The 22,333-nt window shown below is 39.7% G+C and overlaps 1 protein-coding gene across 1 annotated transcript in view; it reads left to right on the plus strand.

The window, feature by feature from the left end:
* Nucleotides 1–22,333, plus strand: part of LOC126252955 (uncharacterized) — a 217,176-nt gene that overhangs the window by 120,708 nt on the left and 74,135 nt on the right. The window contains exons 5-6 of the mRNA XM_049953968.1: nt 4,674–4,851; nt 17,368–17,555. Coding sequence (XP_049809925.1) covers nt 4,674–4,851; nt 17,368–17,555 — 366 coding nt within the window. The remainder of the gene's footprint in view (nt 1–4,673; nt 4,852–17,367; nt 17,556–22,333) is intronic.

A 22,333-nucleotide genomic window follows, 5' to 3' on the forward strand; every position in this document is an offset into this window, starting at 1 on the left:
CTAGAGCGCGCCCCGCTAAGCACAACAGCGTAGGCACAGCGCTCGTCCATCTCCGCACTACGAGATGGCGCTGTCTTAGAGACAGACCAAATTCTGCTTCCGCCGATCTGCGTATTAATATGTAACGCAGCCAATGAGATTGCTGCTAACGTAGAACCTTTTCTCCTCGCGGATCGCACTTGCACAGTGATACCTGAACGCTCGAGGAATTATAACGAGTGTACGGACCTCCGATTAGTCAGTCTGCACCAGTCTATAGTAAAGTTTCAGTCTGCGCCTAATAATATTATCATATTCCTGTACATAGCCATGAAGAGAAATGTATAGACACCTTGTCAAGTATCAGATATATGTGAGAATAAGATTAACGTACCAAGACCAAAGGAATTTCAGATTGTCAATTGTAAACAGCATCCAGAATCAAGTTACGTAATATCTATGCTTTTTATTATTTTAATAAGTGTGTGTGAGAATTAATCAAGTTCTGTTTAAAGTTGGTCACCGTCAATCTGCTACTCCAAGCGTGCAAGTGGCATTTCTATCGTCTGACCTAACGGCAGAAGATAAACACGCCACGATAAGACCAAGAGACATATTGCTGACACTCGCCTACTTTGTTAGAGCGACAAGTCAAATAATCTGATGGTGTGTGTACCGAAGGTCTTACAGTACGCACACCACAACAAAAAAATGTGCTTAAGTGATAAATGGATATTCCGTTACGTTTCCCTTCGAATTGTTACTTGATTACTATACTGCGTTACGCCTAATGTAACTCCTCAAGCAGAAGTGGATGAGTTAAACATCTTAGAATGGAAACGGTATGTTTCTGGACATGGGTTCCTATTCAGGATATTATATACTCACTCCCTCTACAAGTTCTAGATCGTTTGTAACGGGAATTTCCGAACACCCTGTATAACACTAACTAGCTTAGGACCCGCTGTTTTGCTCGTTTAGACTGTACGGTCTGAACAAATTTTTGTTTGTTTTTCTTTAATCGAATTTCTGCATCGTTACGCCCATTGTTCATGTGTAAATCTACGTTGTGAAAGAAGTAGTAACTCTTTATGTGGCTGCCAGTCTTTGCATAAATAAAGTGTTCCAATGAGTTTGATTTAATTTCTTATAGCGAATTAGAAAAAGGAGACAAACCGGATAAGTTGTTTTACAGTTATTAGCGCCAGTCTTACAACTGCTATTGAATTCTCTCATCGCAAACAGATATTATTGTGCATGGAACCCTATTGAAACGTGATATCTATTTTTCATCGATAATGATAAGTTTGCATAGTAATTACAGCAACAATAATTTTATAAACAAATATAATGCTTACTGAAAAATTACTGTATTAATGATCTGTACTTTTTTTCTTTTGAAATATTAAAGGCGCTTGGGGAAGTTCAAAGTCGACTCTTTCGAGAATTTTTCAGTGTTGCCTAGAACTGCTTGGGATATTGATATTTGACTTCTTAACTTCACATACCATAAATATAAAAAATACAAAAATCCGATTGCTGTGTGGTCTCCTTGAATAATCTTTCCTTGTACACAAACTGTAGATGTCGTTACTCGTGTCTACTTTGTGCACTCGCACTGAAATGTTAAAACATTTGCATATCCAGTCTTGCCACTTTCAGGTTCATTACATGTCGCCTACAGTCTGCTGCTATTTACATGGCCAGCAATGTACACTACCTTCCATAAGTTTGGAAACACCGAGCGGTTATAGACAATGGAATGGAAATACGTTATAAAATTGCATTTTATTGCTTTCTAAATGTTTATTAAGCTCAAACAATACATGAGTAAACGCAACTATTGAATTTCAGATTCCTCAAAATAACCAGCCTTTGCTTTAAACAATGCTTTGCATAACTCGGCATGCGATGGGTCAGTTTTGCCAAGGGTTTCAGTTGGAATTTAGTGTCCATTCTTGCTGCAGGTCCTCCCACAAGTGTGTCCCACTCACGATTCCCCGTTTTCGGATCCTCCCATCCAACTCATCCCATAGTTGCTCGACTGGGTTGCAATCAGGGTGCCGGGGATGTCATTCCAAGGTTTTCAAGATTTTCTGAACCTCCAAAGACTCTGTATAGTTCTGACACAAGCGGAATGTATGTTTCGGGCTGTTGTCTTGTTGTTGTTTCCCAATCAGCCGCAAACCAGTCTTGACAAGTAGCTGGAGAATGGCATAATAATCCTTTCGGTTCATTTTTCCAACTTCTTTCACCTAATCTGACTTTATTCCCTCCAAATGATCCCCATACCATCACAGAACCCGCTCCATTCTTCACAGTAGGAATTATGAACTGAGGTTTCAAGCGTTCCTGGAGTAAACGGCGTATGAATTGACGGCGTTTACTTCTAGATATTTAGAGCCTGGATCCTTCAGCGAATAAGACTTTTTCCCAATCCCCTGCCGTCCACTGTTAACGTGATGTAGCCCACTGAAACCTTTTCCTCTTGTTAACAGGGCGCAACAACAGTTTCTTTGATGCTATACAGGATGATTCACGAAGATATACAAATATTTTAATACGTTATTCTACAAGTAAAACTAAAAAAAAGTTCATATAAATATAGGTCCGCAAATTTTTAGTTACTGAGTTACGGCTAATAAAAGATTTTGCCTGAAATTTAGCAACTTCTCTAATATGAAGCCATTGCAAAACTGTACGAGGTTAAAGTAAAGCACGATTTCCATGTATTTTGTTGTTGTTCATCTGATGAATCTAATACAACATGTCCCAGACGTGTATTTGCAGTAATTTTCCAGAATATCCAGAGAAGCAAAGAAGTAATTCCGTAAAAGTCTTAATTTATTAACTACTTGGCCCAATCTGTTTTTTAAATTCCAGACAATTGCACAAAGTTTTTAACAGAAGTTGTAGAGAATTTAATTTTGAAAAAAATGATGGTAATAACGTTAACTGAAACTGTATGAACGTGTCAGATAATCTGCTTTTGTTAATACCATAGCACAGACGAATTCATCTTAAACCGGAAAAAACAAAGCTCAGTGCTAAGGAAGTTGTACAGTGTACATACAATTTCACAATACATTTGCCATAAATAAACACCACATCGGCGTATTCCTCTGTCGTAAATTTGAAAGGCATTCCTATTTCATAAATAATCTACAAACTGCAACAGTTACTATGTGGTTTCACTTAAGTACACTGTTGTCATTATGTTCTTTCACTTAACAATACAGAAAACTAACTCGTTTCAAGGTTAGGAAACGACTAAAACAACTCACTAACGATTGCCAGCAATGACAAAAACGTTTCTACATTCTTAATGGAAAGGAAACACATTTACTTGTATAATAATCTTTGCTTCTCTGGATTTTCTGGGAAACTACTGCAGATACAGGTCTGGGATATATTTTATTAGATTCACTGGACCACTAACAAGAAAATAAATGGAAGTTGTGCTTTATTGTAACCTCGTACAGTTTTGCGATGGCTTCATATTAGCGAAGTTGCTAAATTTCAGGCAAAATCTTTTATTAGCAGTAACTAAACATTTGCAGACCTATGTTTATATGAACTTTTATTTTTAGTTTTACTTGTAGAATAACATATTAAAATATTTGCATATATTCGTGAATCAGCCTGTATAATCCTGGAGGTTTTTTTTTTTCAGGTGCGGTGTCACTGGTGTATTCCCAGCTGTGCATAGTTCGATAGCCAATTCGCGTTTCAGTTAGCGGACAGTTTTGAATCTTTTAGGATTACTAGTCACTACCAAACACTTTTCCTGGCGTTCTGACATTTTCTTGGGTGCTCCTGAGTGAGGACGGTGATGATACTGTAGGAACTTGTATCTCGATGCCGGTGAGGTCCTGACAACTCTGTTGATGGAAATCTTCAATTTCTTTCGTATTTGTCGGACACTGTTGCCTTCTTGGTGCAAAATGATTATCTTTACCCGTGAATCATAAGAATCTGGCACTTTGGGGCCATTTTCGATTACTTTCACGGCATGTCCTACCTTCATACAAACGGAACTACCACCTTATCTTTACACAGTCGCACCGTCTACTGGTGCCACCTTGCGGATTTAGTAGAACTCCTTGAACAGGTAAAGTCATTTCACATAAAACTGAGCAATACGAATATGTACCAAAATGTACAATAATTATCTGTACAATTCCGTGTCATTATTCACCGTTATTTGAGCATACTATTCTGACTTCCAACCGATATCTCACAACTATCACTCCCATACGCAACATGGTGTTTCCAAACTTACGGAGGATAGTGTATAAACATACATTTCTGCGTACATGACTGTTCACATTTTGCACTCCAGCCTCATGTCTTAGCGAAAGCTGTGTTTGTATCTGCGCTCGCAGCAGGGTAACTCGTTACAAATAGGTTCCCTCTGGTTTCCGCAAACTTCACCGGCGAGCGTTTCTCGTAACCTGGTGTCTTACAGAGGCACTTATTGAAAGACAATAATTAGGTAAGGCATTCTCATAGGACTCTTAGATAGAAGATAAACTTCATCGATTTGTAGTAACAGTATGCTGCTCGCCACGCAAGAAATATCTCATACAGTGACATAAGCAGAACTTATTTTCTTGCTTAGATATCAACATGCTTTTCAAACCTCAATTTGCTGGCCACTGTTTACTTCATTATATTTTGTTTTACTTTTGCAGAAGTCGGCCACAAGTTTCTGAAGTGAAAATGAGCGAAATATTTAAAATTGAGAGAGATTTACTGCCTGTGTTTCACATTGGTTTACTGTGCTGTGTGCTGGAAGAAATAAAGAAAGAATCAACGCTCAAACAACTTGATCAATACCATTGTTGCCGCACTCTGACGCAGTTGAAGAAGGTAAGTTAATTTAGATCTCGTGATGAGCTGAACGATAGCCTAAAAATTTTCGATCGCAATTCGTTCCCGATATAGTCGAAAACTCATGCCGAATACTCGTAATGTAATTTTTAGTAATCATCGATAGCCGGTGAAACGAGAAACGCTCTGGGTTAGGGAACAACAAAACTGGAGACATTAAACGTTTATTTTGTACTGAGAATGCGCTTTATCATAAACTACTGACGTTACATTTCCTCAGTTCCTCACTTAATCAACTTAATAAATCACTGTTCCAGAATGCTTTCGCAATTGCGTCTGCACAACATGTTAGTGAAGTGGCATAGTGTAAACTCTACTGTGTTTTGGCAAAAAAAGCAAATTTTAACATATCAACAAGAGAAATGTGTAGGTTTTACTCAAAATTCGCCACTCGTGGCGCTCCTCTGAAAGTTACAACAGGTTAACAACTCAAGTGATAATAAATCCCTGCGCTGGCCGCGGTGGCCGAGCGGTTCTGGGCGCTTCAGTCCGGAACCGCGCGACTGCTACGGTCGCAGGTTCGAATCCTGCGTCAGGCATGGATGTGTGTGATGTCCTTAGGTTAGTTAGGTTTAAGTAGTTCTAAGTTCTAGGGGACTGATAACCTCAGATGTTAAGTCCCATAGTCTTCAGAACCATTTAAACCAATAAATCCCTGCATATTCAGCGGAATTTTTGTTTTAGATACTAACCAAAGCAGACGTGACAAGAGATCTATTTGAATCGTCACCATGCACGTGTGGGCATGAGTGAGCTCCACTTAATATCTGCAAAAATGTGGGTGTGGGCTTCAATGTAGCATGGCACTTCCCCTCCATCGCTCGGCATTTCCCCTACACCTTTCACTATTGCTCTCCCCACTCATGCTCAGCCGATAGCGCATCTACTGGCCACGGTATTCTGTGCAGACTCCACCAGCACCGTTGGTCGGCAGTCGTTTCAAATCTCCACCAGTCATCTTTCTGGCGTTCTGCCCGATGCTCAGGAGTTCGCTCAGAGTGGCGTCGGAATGTACAGTGCTGTGCTGATAGCTTCAAGTTCAGACGCGCCATTTGGTCTTATAACTGTTCCACTCTTCGCTCCTGCATTGACGCATCTAGACTCGTCATACGCTTTGATACTGATGGCGGCGCTTGCTGCTAAACACTCGTTCCGTGACGTCATTTTATCGCCTACTGGCGCTTCAGACACATCGAAACTCTGCCAGCCTTCCTTGCTAACGCCTGCAACGATACGTCGTGATGTGTTACCTTACCACAATTGGGCAAATACCAACTGGTAACTTATCAAGCATAGTTGAGTGTTCAGGCAGCAGATCAAGGCCAGCTAAAGCACGTAAAACTCGCAGTTTTTGAGATGGGGATCCGATGCCTAGTTGCTCGGCGTTAAAAGCTCTGTGCAGCCGAGGCTCTGGCGACAATGTATAGCGACATTATCGCTGCACTTTCTAAATGTGCAGTCGCGATTACGCACTTATCATCACTGGTGCACTCTCCATATTGTTGAAAGGTGCACTTATGCGTGTGAACCAAATTAGTGGGCCATTAGATCAGAACGGCGTAAGTTAGACATGACCAAAACGGGTCGTGAGATTAATATCGTATATGACCTCCTGTTGCTCGGCGTAGTGCAGCCGTTTGACGTTGCTTGGACTCAACAAGTCGTTGGATATTCCCTGCAGAAATATTGAGCCGTCTGTTGTTGCGAAAGTGTTGTCAGTGCAGGATTTTGTGGACTAACTGACCTCTCGATTATGTCCCATCGATGGAATTCATGTCAGGCGATCTTGGTGACCAAATCATTCCTTCGAATTGTCCAGAATGTTCTTCAAACCACAATTATGGCCCAGTGACAGCGCATTGTCATCCATAAAAATTCCACCACTGAGCGGCTGCAAATGGTCTCCCAGTAACTGATCATAGCCATTTCCAGTCAGTGATCGGTTCAATTAGACCAGAGGACCCAGTCCATTCCATGAAAACACAGTCCACACCATTACGAAGCCACCACCAACTTGCACAGTTCCTTATTGATAACTCCAGTCCATGGCTTTGTGGTGTCTGCGAACCCTACCGTCACATCTTACCACAAAATCGGAACTCATTCGACCAGACCATGGTTTTCCAGTCGTCTAGGATCCAACCGATATGCTAAAGAACTCAGGAGACGAGCTGCAGGCGATGTCGTGCTGTTAGCGAAGGTACTCGCGTCAGTCGTCTGCTGCCATAGCCCATTAACGCCCAAGTTCGTTTCACTGTCCTAAAGGATACGTTCGTCGTACGTCCCACATTGATTTCTGTGGTTATTTCACGCAGTGTTGCTTCTCTCTTAGCACTGCCAACTCTACGCGAACGCTGGTGCTCTCTCGGTCGTTGCATGAAGGACATTGGCCACAGCGTTGTCCACTGTGAGAGGTGATGCCTGAAATGAGGGATTCTCGGCACATTCTTTACACTGTGGATCTCGGAATATTGAAATCCTTAACGATTTCCGAAATGGACTGTCCCATGCTTCTATCTCCAACTATCATTCTGCGTTCAAAGTCCGTTACTTCCCGTCGTGCAGCCACAATCACGCCGAAGACATGAATCACCTGAGTACAAATGTTAGCTCCAGCAGTGCACTGCCCTTTTATGCCTTGTGTACGCGATACTACGGGCTTCTGTATTTGTGCATTTCGCTATACCATGTCTTTCGTCACCTCGGTGTATGTTGGTGGCTGCAAGTTGCGGCGTATTTGGAGACATGGTCTGCTCCACTTTAACCTCAATCTCTGGCGATTGTGGTATTGCCTCTGTAATTTTCAAAAAAGAAAAAAAAAATCAGTTTCGAATCTCCTCACCAAGGCATCAAGTGAGGATCACAGCTATGGATATTTCAATGACAAGAAATAATTCCCATATAAATTGCGGATACAGTGACTACTTAGTACGTAACTTTATTGCACACTCATGCACTAACATTAAATTATGTGCAATTAAAGTATTGGGAAGAAAATAGTATAAATAAATAATAAAGTCACAGAAGTCATTGCGTTCATGTATTTAGGACAGCTGAAGAGAACGATTGGGTGAGCAGCAAAACTGATGACTAGAAGGGTAACCATGATCTGAAGCGTTTTTGGCAATCCAAGTAGTCGCTAAAAGAAAGACTCTGATGTCCCTGAAATGGAAGGTGAATTCAGTGTGATTTACCACTTTTCACTTATGGCAATGAAAAATTCTGTCTGAAAGTCGAAACAAGTCTGTAACTGAAAGTTGCTAAGTGACCAGAGGAGAAATGCTTGATGGCAATTACTAGGAGAGGAATGTAAATGAACTAGAAAACAATGTGGACTGAAAGACATTAAGGCTTTGCAATGAAAATGGAACTGAAAGAGACAGGATATGTTTATTTATTATTTATTTTATTGCGAGTTACGTTGATCATGATAGCAATGGAATTGCGAGGCTATGGAATGAGTCAGTATTTTTACAACGTTAACAATACAGCAGCACACAATATGGTTAATTCATGACAAGACTTATACTAACAACATGGAACACTAGAAGAAATATAAACATGTCACATACATCAGAATTAACACATGTGTACAAATTCAAAGTAACAAAGTAAAGTATTGGAGAAACAATATAACACTACAGTAACAAGTAGTTTACATTTATGCTTACATTGAAAGGCTAACTCAGTTGTATAATAAAAAATTGCTCCTATGCACTCAAAAATTCACTAATTGAATAGAATGGCTTTTGCATTAGGTATCCTTTCAGTTTGCTTTTGAACTTTGGTGTTTCAGGAGAAAGACTTTCGATGACACTGGGTAGAGCATTGTAAATTTTGATGCCTGTATAATTTACTCCTTTCTGTGCAAGGCTACAGTTTGACTGGTTACTATGAAAGTCCTCTTTTGACCTTGTGTTGTGAACATGATATTCGCTATTGGTTTTGAAGAGAGGGTGGTTTTTATCAATAAAACATACAAGGGAGTATATGTACTGAGATATCATTGTAACTGTAGCTTGTATGATACTTCTACATGTCCATACTCTGCAAGCCACCATACGGTGCATGGACGAGGGGTTCCTTGTACCACTGCTATTCATGTTCCACACACAAATGGAGTGTAGGAAATACGACTCTCTCTATGTCACCATACGAGACTTAATTTCTCTTATCTTCTCTTCGCGGCCCTTACACGAAGTCTACTTTGGCGTCAGTAGAATTGTTCTGCAGTCAGCTCCAAATGCCTTTTCTCTAAATTTTGTCAAAAGTGTTTTGCGAAAAGAACGCCATCTTCCCTCGAGGGATTGCCATTAGAGTTCACCGAGCATTTCCATAATACTCGCATGTTGACTGAACCTACCACTACCAAATCTAGCAGAATGCTCCTGAACTGCTTCAATTTCTTCCTTTAATCCGATATGATGGGAATCCCAAACACTTGAGCAGTACTCAAGGTTGGGTCTTACCAATATTCTTTACACGGTCTGCTTTATAGATGAGCTATACTTTCCTAGAATTCTCCCAATTAACTGAAGTCAACCATTCGCCTCCCCTACAACCGACCTTACATGCTCTTTCCATTTCATGTTGCTTTGCAAGTTATGCTTAGATATTTAATAGGCATGACTGTGTCAAGTAGCACATCACTTACACTGTATTCGAACATCAGAGGATTGTTTTTCCTACTCATCTTCATTAATTTATATTTCTCAATATTCAGAGGAAGATGTCAATCATCACACCAAATAAAAATTCTATCCAATTCATCTTTTATCCCCCTACAATCACTCAATGATAACTTTAGCATACATTATAGCGTCATTAGCAAACAGTTGCAGATTGCTGCTGATCATATCCATCTGGTCGTTTATGTACATGGGGAACAAGATTGATCCTATCACACTTACGAAGGGCCTTCCTAACAATATCCCCGCATCTGATGAATTTTGGCAGTCGAGGACAACGCCTAGGTTCTATTGCTTACTCGTAGAAATGTTTCCAGCCATTCGCAAATCTAAGAGCCTACTCCATATGTTTAGACAGTCCGTGGTGGGGCACTGTGTCAAACGCAGAAAACTAGGAATAAGGAAACTGCCTGTTCCTCTTCATCAATGATTCGCACAATGTTGTGTGAGGAAAGGGCAAGCTGAAATTTGCTCAAGCAAAGCTTGCTAAGTCCGTGTTGATTTGTAGACAGAAGCTTTTTCGATGTCTTCCCTCCTCAAAACAGTTACTTGGCACACACTTTTCCAGATTTGCTTTCAGTTTAAATTTTGTTGCTCATAATTTCTCTACGTCCATAATATTGGAACTAAATGATGTCAATTCATTGTCTGAGTAGGATGCTAACAACTGCTTGCCTGCGCTGCCCAGCATAGAAACCCTCCTAGCCTTCTTGATGGATTTATTAAGTTACCATCCGCACTATCATGACCTCATGATAACTAATGCCTACCTCTGTACTGACACTGTCAATAAGCTCAGGTCTGTTTGTAGCTCCAAGGTCTAAAACATTTCCATTGCGTGTGGATTGTCGAACTAGCTGCTCAAGACAGTTTTCGACAAATGTGTTCAGAACTACTTCACAAGATTTTGTCCATAGCTGTCCCAATCTATATTTGTAGGTTAAAGTCACCACCAACCAATAGTGCATAATTGGGGAACTTCCGCACTACTGAGTGTTGACTTTCTTTGATTGCTTCTACAATTCTTATGGCAGATTATGGTGGCTGGCAAAAACATCTGATGAATAAATTGTGTTCACCTAAGCCGATTACTCGCATCTAGATCACTACGCAGTCAGGCTCAATTTCGACCTTGATGTAAATAATACACACATCAAAAAAAGTTTTGCATCACCCCAATTCCCAGAACCCCTGAAGATAGACGTTGACTGTGGATATTGTATCAGACAAAATCCCTTTGACTGTTCAGAGATGTCATTAAATCTGCCCAAAGATGTAAACAACCATGCAAGAGCAGCGCCTATTAGACGGAGGGGATCGGACAGCCGATCAGTTCCAGTCATTCCACCAGGAGGGAGTCCAACCATGCCCAGACGGTCAATACCACGGTTCGATCGCTTCCGCATTGTTACTTTGTGCCAGGAAGGGCTCTCAACAAGGGAAGTGTCCAGGTGTTTCGGAGTGAACCGAAGCGATGTTGTTCGGACATGGACGGGATACAGACAGTCAGGAACTGTCGATGACATGCCTCGCTCAGGCCGCCCAAGGGCTACTACTGCAATGGATGACCGCTACCTATGGATTATGGCTCGGAGGAACACTGACAGCAACGCCACCATGTTGAATAATGCTTTTCGTGCAGCCACAGGACGTCATGTGCAATAGGCTGCATGATGAGCAACTTCACTCCCAACATCCATGGCGAGGTCCATCTTTGCAACCACAGCTCCTTGCAGCGTGGTACAGATCAACAACACGCCGAATGGACCACACAGGATTGGCATCAAGTTCTCTTCACCAATGAGGCTGCATGTGCCTTCAAACAGACAATCATCAGAGACGTGTTTGAAGGCAACCCAGTCAAGCTGAACACCTTAGACACACTGTCCAGCGAGTGCAGCAAGGTGAAGGTTCCCTGCTGTTTTGGGGTGGCATTATGTGGGGCCGACGTACGCCGCTGGTGATCATGGAAGGTGCCGTAGCGACTGTATGATACGTGAATGCCATCCTCCAACCAATAGTGCAACCATATCGGCAGCATATTGGTATGGCATTGGTCTTCATGGACGACAATTCGCGACCCCACCGTGTACATCTTGTGAATGACTTCCTTCAGGATGACTAGAGTGGCCAGCATGTTCTCCAGACATGAACCCTGTCGAACATGCATTAGATTGAAAAGGGCTGTTTATGGACGATGTGACCCACCAACTAACCTGAGGGATCTACACCAAATCGCCATTGAGGAGTGGGACAATCTGGACCAACAGTTCCTTGATGACCTTGTGGATAGTACGCCATGATGAATACAGGCATGCATGAGTGCGAGAGGGCATGCTACTGGGTATTAGAGACACTGGTGTGTACAGCAATGTGGACCACCACTTCTGAAGGTCTTGCTGTTTGGTGGTACAGTATGCAATGTTTGGTTCTCATGAGCAATAAAAAGGGCGGAATTGATGTTTATGTTGATCTCTATTCCAATTTTCTGTACAGGTTGCATGTGCCTTCAAACAGACAATCATCGGAGACGTGTTTGAAGGCAACCCAGTCAAGCTGAACACCTTAGCAGAACCGAGCTGATGCAAAACTTTTTTTTATGTATGTATTTTCATCAGTTTTAATGAACATTCCCTCTCCTTGAGACGTCTAACCAGTGTTTCCGTTATGTGTTCCATGCCTCCTTAAATGTTTGGAAGAATTTTACCTCAGATTTCATTCGTCTCTCAGTTCCAGGTATAATTCCTGGAGGGCGGTAAATTCAGGGACTTCATTACAAATGCTTTGACAATTTACTGTTAAATCTCTACAGTGAAACTGTCTTTATATGTGATGCGATTTACGCTCTCTGTGTATCGACTAGTGAGCATGCGTCAGAGAACCTCCAAACCATGGAGGTAAGAATAAGGGGAGATGGCGCTACGTATCCCAGCCGTACTACGTTTTGAAGCCATGGCGGCGTGGCTCGCTGCCATGACACTCTGACCAAAACATTGCCAGTGTGCTATAGCGCTGCGTGTATTACAGTCGCTAATTGCACCATATACGCATGTAACGTCATCAGATTGGTTGTTTCAAAGATTTTGTTTAAAATAAAATCTCGTAAAGGCGAAATTCCGCGTTTCTTCTGATTAAAAATAGTTTTTAATGTAATATTACGAATAGCTAGTCTTCAATGTAAACGATACAATTTTGTTAATTCAATAATAAACGTGTATCACAAACTAAATAATAGAAACTGAAAACTAAGTTAGCTATATCCTCCCTCCAAAGCTCCATAAATACATCTTGTTTGTAATACATACTGGGACATTTCAATTACGTTACACTACTGGGAAACACTGTTCATTACCACCAATATTTACTGAAATACGGTACATAGAATGGCAAATCTACACAGTGTCCTGCTTAGGCCTATACTTTACGCCAGTTAATGTAGTGTTAGCTTTTAATTTGGTACATGATGAAGACAAAGTGAGTTACTCAACACTTCGATTATCGACGATACGTACGTATTATACAGAAACGTGAACTTGAAAACTAAGAATTTAATTCTTTGAATTAACATACCTTTTGCAAATGTTTTGGGTGCGTAGGGAAAACTGATGGTACGGCATTTTCTCGGAGCCTTACTGTTGAAAGGGAAGTTCGGTCAATGTCCTCTTCTCGGAAATGCTGAGAACATATAGTGCTCCATTTAGACGCACGCCAATTCTTCCTCCTCACGGCATTCTCCCACAGAGCTTTCCGACTTTCATTTTTAGGAAACCTAAAATCATACAGGAGAAAAACACGCTATAGTACAAGTACCGGTGTAGCACATGTTCATTCACAATGAAGTTGTAAAATCACACTTAACGAGACAACTTACACATGATATGTTATTCCCTTCGATTTCACATCACAATCAGAACGATTCGTACATCCGAACACCACACAAGTCACCATAATAGCGCAAAATCCTTCCAAAAGCGAGCGACAAGCCTATGCACACAAGCTTACAGCAGCAATGTTTTGGTCAGATTGAGATGGCTACCCTCGGCTTCACATATCTTCGCAGCTGTGACGTCACGGCGTCTCCCTCTATTCTTACCTCCATGCTCCAAACTATCGCCTAGCCTGAAAGAGAATCGGTATATGCACTCAACAAATACTGTACTCAACCCGAGTAGCTGCTAGCTCTGTGTGGCGCACTCCTGGTGTACCGGTATCAAGGAGACTACCAAAATTTTACGAGGGTCATTCAGTAATTAAAAGAGACAAATTGGTCTGGTGGAAAAAACTATTAGTAGGGCAAGTTTGGTACTTTTATGGCTTTAAGTTGGCATTACTGAGATGAGACCTGATCAGCTGATGTATCAACACTGTTTTGTTTGTAATCTCAAAAATACGTTTCAAGATCGTGAGTCCACTTGAAAAGTTCACATTATTTGAACAATGTTTTATTCTTTTTTTAATTGGTGAAGGCAAGAAACCAGTGAATATATACTCTACAATGTCTAAAGTTTATCATGAAGGTTGTATGAATCGTGCAAATTTTTCAAGTGGGTAGAGCAGTTCAAAAATGGGCGCGACCCAGTGACTGCCATACACCATTCTTGCCAACCAGTTGTAGTTTCAACTCCCCCACTTTAAAGTCGAATTGATGACTTCTTCGTGCCAGCCGCCGTGTGACTGTGAAAACGATAGTTGATAAGGTTCAAGTCAGTACTGGTACAGTTCATAACATTATCTGTAACAAGCTGAAGTACCGCAAAACATATACAAGTTGATCCCAAAGGAGTTGACGTGGCTTCCAACGAAACAAGGTTGAGAGTGTGCACGAAGCTAAAAGAACGTTATGAAAGAGAAAGTGAGCACTTCCTCAACAAAATTTTAACTTGTGATGAAGCTTGGGTTCACTATCATGAGCCAGAATCAAAAAGACAAAGCATGGAGTGGAAGCACACCAACTCACCTGTCAAGAAAAAATTCAAAACCCAAGCATCAGCAGGAAAAGTCATGTTGACAGTGTTTTGGGATGCTGAAGGTCCAGCTTTTTGTGATTATATCGAAGAGCAGTGTACAATGAACAACCAATACTATTCAGATTTGCTTTTAAACAATCTGAAGCCAGCCTGAGAGAGGAATGTCGTGGATCTCAGGAGAGAGGTGTGATTCTCCAGCAAGACTATGCACGTCCTCATATTGCTCAAGTAGCCCATGAAACCATCGACAAAATGGGCTGGGAAGTACTGTCTCAGCCTCCTTACAGTCCTGATTTAGCACCTCGTGATTTCCATTTGGTGCACTGAAGGAGGCATTACATGGGAAGAGGTTCCAGAACAATGAGGGCATGAAAAAGTTTGTTAGATATTGGTTCACACATCAAGATAAATAGTTCTGTAGCCCAGTGGAACAAGTTCATAAATGTTCAGGTGGATTACGTTGAAAAGTAGAAATATTTTGGTTTTGTAAAAATAAACAATTTTTTCTTCAGACCAGTTTGCCTCTGTTCATCTCCAGACCCATGGATGCCAGTCAATACTGGCTTGATGTTGAAAATTTGTAAGCTCTGCTTGTGCCCCAAAAGCAAGACCATCTGTCTTCATCACTTCTACCAGCTACCAGTATGAAATGAGGATGGCCTCAGAACCCAGCAACAGGTGTCATTGGTGCTGGCATGAGTCAAAACTTACAGATGGCTGCACACTGTATGCTCAATAGCTGCCCCCCCCCCTCTCTAACCCAGCAGAAATATAAAGTGATAAAGTGCACATTGGACTTCTGTCCAGTACTGGATGATATTTCCTTAAGGGACACCATAATGCACTGAACATTGGAGCCCCCAATTCCTAGTAAACTCATTCCCCCATATGCCTGCTCAGATGGTGTTGAAGGAGCTGCCATCTGTCCACATGTAGGGTGAATGGAAGAGGTGGGATACCCTGTCCTCAGTCCACCTCAAGTGTTGCAAACAGATTATAACCTAACACTTACCCTGTGGAGAGTGCGGATTTCCTGCTGGAAAGAGCCCCAGCAGCGGAGCCCATGTGCGAACTTCAGATGTCCTATAAAACTCACTTGTTTCCCTACCACTATTGCACCTCAAAGTGGCAGCCTACATATGGATGACTGTGGCCAACAGCATCTTGTTCTCAAAGTGCAGCTCCTCCTACATCCGCACACAACAATCCATTGCTCCAGCAAAATTAGAATGGAAAAAATAGATAAAAATAAAGAAAATGAGCTCTGTTGTGTTTTAGGCAAGGATTTGTGCTACACAACTTTTTAAAAAGACAAACACAAGCTACTATACTGAGACTATTACTGCCACCACTCCACTGCCCTCTGGCAGAGAAGGTACTGTGAGTATGCGAACTTAGTTACAATTTTCAAAACTATGTGACTGTAGTTCGTAAGAACTGATGAAAAGTCATAGAGTATAAGAGAAGTGATAGCTGGCATTTGCCAAGGAAATGTTAGAGGCCCTCAGTTGTTTCTAATCTATGTAAACAATTTAAGAGAAAATTATTGGCAGATGCTGCTGTCGTTTACCATCTAGCAAAGCCATCAGTAGATCAAGAACAGAGCAAGGTGGCACAGCGATTAGCACACTGGACATGCATTCAGGAGGACAACAGTTGAAACCCGCATCTGGCCATCCTGATTTAGGTTTTCTGTGATTTCCCTAAAGCGCTTCAGGCAAATGCCGGGATGGTTCCTTTGAAAGGAAAGATGACCCCCACTGTTTTATTCCCTCTCCCAAGTCTTCGAAGCAACCAACCAGAAGATCAAAACCAAATGCAAAATGATTTAGATAAGATTTCTGTATGGTGTGAAAATTGGGAATTGAGGCTGAACAATAAAAAGTGTGAGAGCATCCACATGAGTACTAAAAGGAATCCGTAAAATTTCAGTTTCAATAGAAATAACTCAAATCTAAATGCTCTCAATTCAGCTAAGTACCTAGGAATTACAATTACAAACAACTAAAATTGCAACAATTACACAGATAATGTTGTGAGGAATGTAAAATGGAGACTGTGTTTCATTGGCAATACACTTAGAAATTTCAAAAGGTCTACTAAACAGATTGCCTACACTATCCTTGTCTGTCATCATCAGTATTTGCACTGGCATTTGTCATCAATCAAAGTTCTGGAGATAAATATTAATGAAAATTCAGCTCAATAACAGATATTTCAGTCTATACCCGTTAGAAACTTATTCGTAAAATGGAGTTATTAGTTATAATTACTCGTTTTCTTTTCTTCCTTCTTCTCCTCCCCCCTCCCCCTCTCTCTCATGTTTGTGTTTTTTATTGGAATTAGCTGGCATGAACTTGTTGGATGTACTTTCTTGCTTTACTTTGGTTAGTTTTAGGAGGTCACCTACAGCTTAATATAGAGTCTGAACTAAAGGAAAACATTGCTTATTTTTCACATAAACAAAACCATTTTAGAGGTAAAGCCAACGTTATGTGCCAGAAAAAATTCTAATATCATCCAGGCTTTAGATATAAGGCCTTTTTATTGCTACCAATAATGTTTTAGTTAACTATCTCTGCAAGCAAGAAACATCATAATCAATAAGTATACATAAAATGTCATGTGCACTGTATTAATGATCTTATTATAGTGTGAATGTGTACTCATATTAATTACTTACCAATAAATGTTACAAACAGAAGTATCTTTTGAGCATAATATAATATTGCTTGCATAAACATTGAAACTCATAATAATGAAGGAAACCTTTCATATGAAATACATAACATAAATCTTAAAACTCTTGAATTAAGCTGAAAATACGTCTTGTATTACAGGTGGAAGAAGAGTGTTGCAAGCTAGTTTCAAAAATAACAGCAATGCATTCTACAGCATACGGTTTCAACAAAGAACTGATAAAAAAGTGCAAGTTGTATGCTGACAGAGTATTTCAAGAAAATAAATGTCTTTCTGACAAATTAATGGATGATGAAAATGGAAATCCATATTTATCTTCTGGTAAAAGGTATGTGAAGATAGTTTTCTACATGTGCACAATGATGCCCATACAATTTTGTGTTATGTTTACTTTGAAACTGATGAGTGACTTACTCATCTTTCTGTCTCACTATGCTAGTCCACTCCTAACAGCCATATGGATGAATGAAAAAGTAGCAAATGATTGCAACAGAGGCATGCTCATCAAGCTCCCCAAGAAAGGTGTTAATTGGAGAGACATCACGCTGCTGTCAGTCTCAAGCAAGATCCTCTCATGAATAATCCTAAATAGGATAAAAACACATGTAGACAAGAAAATAAGAAGAGAACAACCAGGATTCAGGGAAGCTCACTCCTGCATTGATCAGATAAACAACTTGAGAATACAGTCACTGCTTTACATGCTGTTTGTAAACTCTGAAAAGGCCTTTGACAGTATAATTAGAACAAAAATATGGAACTCACTGCAAACTTTTGGAATTCATAAGAAAATAATTGCTCTTGTCAAATGTATGTATGAAAATATGTGCCGGCCGCGGTGGTCTCGCGGTTCTCGGCACGCAGTCAGGAACCATGCGACTGCTACGGTCGCAGGTTCGAATCCTGCCTCGGGCATGGATGTGTGTGATGTCCTTAGGTTAGTTAGGTTTAAGTAGTTCTAAGTTCTAGGGGACTGATGACCACAGCAGTTGAGTCCCATAGTGCTCAGAGCCATTTGAACCATTTTTTTGGAAAATATGTGCCAGCTTTAACATCAATTCCTGCTTTCAGATCTAATAGCAGTGAAAGCAGGAGTTAAGTAAGGGTGCATGCTTTCATCGATACTATTTAATCTGAATCTTGTAATGATTCAAACAATGGATAATGTGAAGGGAATAAAATGGAGCAATGGAACACATCTAGAAGACCTAGATTTTGCAGATGACCTTTGCTGTTAGCCCATAGCCTCAACAACATGAAAGAGAAACTAAAAGATCTGAAAGGTGTAATAAAGAACGTCAGTTTGAAAATTAATGCCCAAAAAACAAAAGACATGTGGCTAAATGATAGCAACACTGCAGAGCTTAAACTTGGTAGCCAGTTAATCGAAAGGGTGGGTAGGTTTTGCTACCATGGAAACATGATTACACTATGTGGTGGGGCTACAGAGGACATTAACAGCCACATCAGCAAAGCCAAAGGTGCTTTTGCAAACCTCCACTCTACCTGACGATTGAAGGAAATAACAACGAAGACCAACTTGCAGATATTTGAAAGTAATGTAAAATCTGCACTTCTATATGAATGTGAGACATGGAAAGTGACAAACCAGCTAATCTATAAGCTGAGGACATTCAGTAACAGATGTCTGAGGAACATCCTTTTGGTATGATGGCCAAACCAAATACTATGGGAGAGAACTGACCAGAAGCCAACTGAGCTGCAAATAAGAAGCAGGAAATGAAGATGATTAGGACATACACTTAGGAGACCAAATGAACATATCGTGAAAGAAGCACCTTATTGGATCTCGCAAGAACAACGGAGACTAGGCAGGCCCAAAATGATGTGGAGATTTGATTTGATTTATTATTGGTCCTGTAGATCATACAATTTGTACAGCAAAGCACATCATAATATAGGACAAGTCAATTTGAGAAATTATGTTATGATGGTATATGATGAGAAATGACAGTAGTGGCACATAGCTCACATAGCAGAATACATATAGAATATATAGACAAAATATAAAAAAGGTGGTGTGTGATGAGAGATGACAGTGGTGCATACTGCACATAGCAGAATACATATAAGAGATACAGACAGAATGTGAGTAACAAACAATAATTAAATTATCTTACTAAGTAGAAATATCTACAAGTGAATATACAGCTTATAACAAGTAATTAAAATACTGTGGTACATAGTTCACATAGTACAACACATATATGAGATACAGACAGAATATAGATAAGATACAATAATTAAATTATCTTACTAAGTAGAAACATCTACAACTGAATAAACAGCTTATTGCAAGTAATTAAAATTTTGTTTCAAGAAATTCATGTACGGACTAGAAACAGTGATTTAGTAGCAATTCCTTTAATTTAATTCTCATTATTTTTGGGTTTTTGCTTGTTTTTATGTCTGTTGGGAGGTGGTTATATATTTTAATGCCCATACATTTAACCCCATTCACATATAATTTTGTGTTGTGGGCTATAATTTGTAACTGTGTTTTGTTTCTGGTGTCATGTGTGTGGCGGTCTGCATTTCTGTTGAGGGTGTCCAAGTGCTGTACTGTAAAGCAAGCTAGTTCCAATATATAGAGGCATGGCAGTGGCAGGATTTTTAGCTGAAGCAGAAGGCCAACAGCAAGGAATAGGCTGGGAGAAAGTGAAAATACTAGCAGGAGACAGAACAAGATGACAATCCTTTGTTGGAGCCCTATGCTCCACATAAGGAGTTAAAGGACTTAATAATAAATAAATAATGCAGATATGTGCCTGAGAGTTTGCTGCTAGTTGAGGGAACTGCATATATCTTGGAAATATTGCACATTGTCTTGAACATTGTATTAGTTGACCTTCATGTGTTATTCACAGCTTACTGTTTCACATCTACAGGTGGTTTATGGTATCTGTTACTGAGCTTCCAGGAAGTGAGCCTTACATTCACTGATGATGTTATTACATCTCTGTGGCTTTGTCTCCTAACATTAAGAACTTTTGTTTTGAAATTTTGCTTGTCATTAGAATACTCTCTTTGAATATGTGCAATCTGAATCATCTTCACAGCTGAAAAAAGTTTTGAACATTCCATCTGTGACTATGTTGGCTGGTAGCTTTAATCTGACATTTTTGAAAACTTTGCGTTTCAGATTTGACAGTCAAATATTTGACTGTGTTTATTAATAAACATGAATTTATTGATGTTTATTTGATTTTGGCATTAAGCCATTTTGAAATTAAAATTTTCGTAATGTGTATGAAGTGTTGTACTTATGATATACTTTCATAGATCCTGACCAAATATGAGTACAACTTATATTTACCAGGTAATCAAATTCAGTGAAATTACAGACTGAGAACAAAGTTTTGTGTCCACTAAAATTTCAAATAAATGAACCTTATGACACTACCAGTCACAAAACACATAATCTCACAAAATCCTATGCACTAACTACTCCATCATGTTGATTTTACACTGACCACATCTAATGGCTTTACACCTTAATGAGGATATACTTCAAAGTATTATTGTGTAGGCTATCAGTCAACAAAAATATACATAACATACTATGTTACTCATTTCAGTGTCCTCATTGTTGGCAAGTAACTGAGTCTAAATGTTTTAGAAGAAACTGGTTAGTTACGGATCTCATATAATCATATTCACAATACACATATTTCTGTGGAATAAATAAATTGAACATAAGTTCACATATTTATTCAGAAACATTTTTATGTTGTTGCAAGTTAGTCATTGACAGGTTTAGGCAACTGACTACTGATACTCCTTTCCAATCAATAATTTTGCTATGATACAAAATTGGTCACCACTGACACACAACATGTTACGCTCAATCAATCACTTAGGGAACATGTAAAGAACTTACACCTTCACTGCTGTTATTGTGGTCTCCTAGTCATATTAATTGTCATGCAGTTTTTATAAAATATTAGGATGCAATGCAAGACAAGAGAAAAAGGAATACTATAACAATATGATCAGAGAAGCAGCGGATGATTTCCAACATCACAGGACAAGGCAGATGTATCAAAATATAAAAAAATCCTTTGGTAAATTCAATAAAAGGGAACAGTTTGTAAAGGATCAGTATGGCAGAATATTGACCAACAAAAGTGACATACAAAAAAGATGGAACACATACTTTTCACAATTTCTCAACTGCAATGACCCACACTCTTACTTTAAATTGGAAGAACCTGATACAATTGATAAAGCTGATACAGTTACTACCCCATCAGTAAATGAAATACAGCAAGCAATAAAGAAATTAAAGAATAACAAGGCTTGTGGTGAGGACAAGATGCTGAGTTATTAAAGAATGGAGGCCCACAACTGGAATTAGAAATACAGGCGTTAATAGAAACAATTTGGGAGACAGAAACCATTCCTGCAGATTGGAAAACTGGAATTGTGTGCCCCGTATTTAAGAAGAATGATCCACTTCTACAGAGGAATTGTCTTACTGGATGTCACCTACAAAATCTTATCGAGCTGCCTATTAAACAAGCTGATACCAATAACAGAAGAACTGATTGGGGACTACCAATGCAGTTTCCGCAGAAACAGATCCACAATGTATCATTTATTCACCCTAAGACAAGTAACTGAGAAGGCATGGGAATTCATTGTAGATGTCCACATATTATACGTAGATTTTAAAAAGGCCTATGATAGCATACACCAACAGACACTTCTAAATATAATGAAGGAATTTAAAATACCATCAAAATTAATCAGATTAGTTAAAATGTGTATAGATGAAACTTTATGTCACATAAAGACACCAGTAGGAGAAACGGAAGATTTTAGGGTGTACACTGGACTGAGACAAGGGGATGCCATTTCACCTATTTTATTTAACCTTGTCCTAGAGAAGATCGATAGACAATTTTCTAAAACCAGTCCACAAGGGATCCAGATACAGGATGTGAACATTACAAGACTTGCCTATGCAGATGATGTAGCACTAATTAGTAGTTCCAAAAGAGAATTAATCAGAATGATGCAAAATTACCACAAAATTGCTGAGGAAATAGGATTACATGTTAATGAATAAAAGACAGAAAACCT

Source organism: Schistocerca nitens, chromosome 4 (genome assembly GCF_023898315.1).
Source record: "Schistocerca nitens isolate TAMUIC-IGC-003100 chromosome 4, iqSchNite1.1, whole genome shotgun sequence".
Classification (NCBI taxonomy): domain Eukaryota; kingdom Metazoa; phylum Arthropoda; class Insecta; order Orthoptera; family Acrididae; genus Schistocerca; species Schistocerca nitens.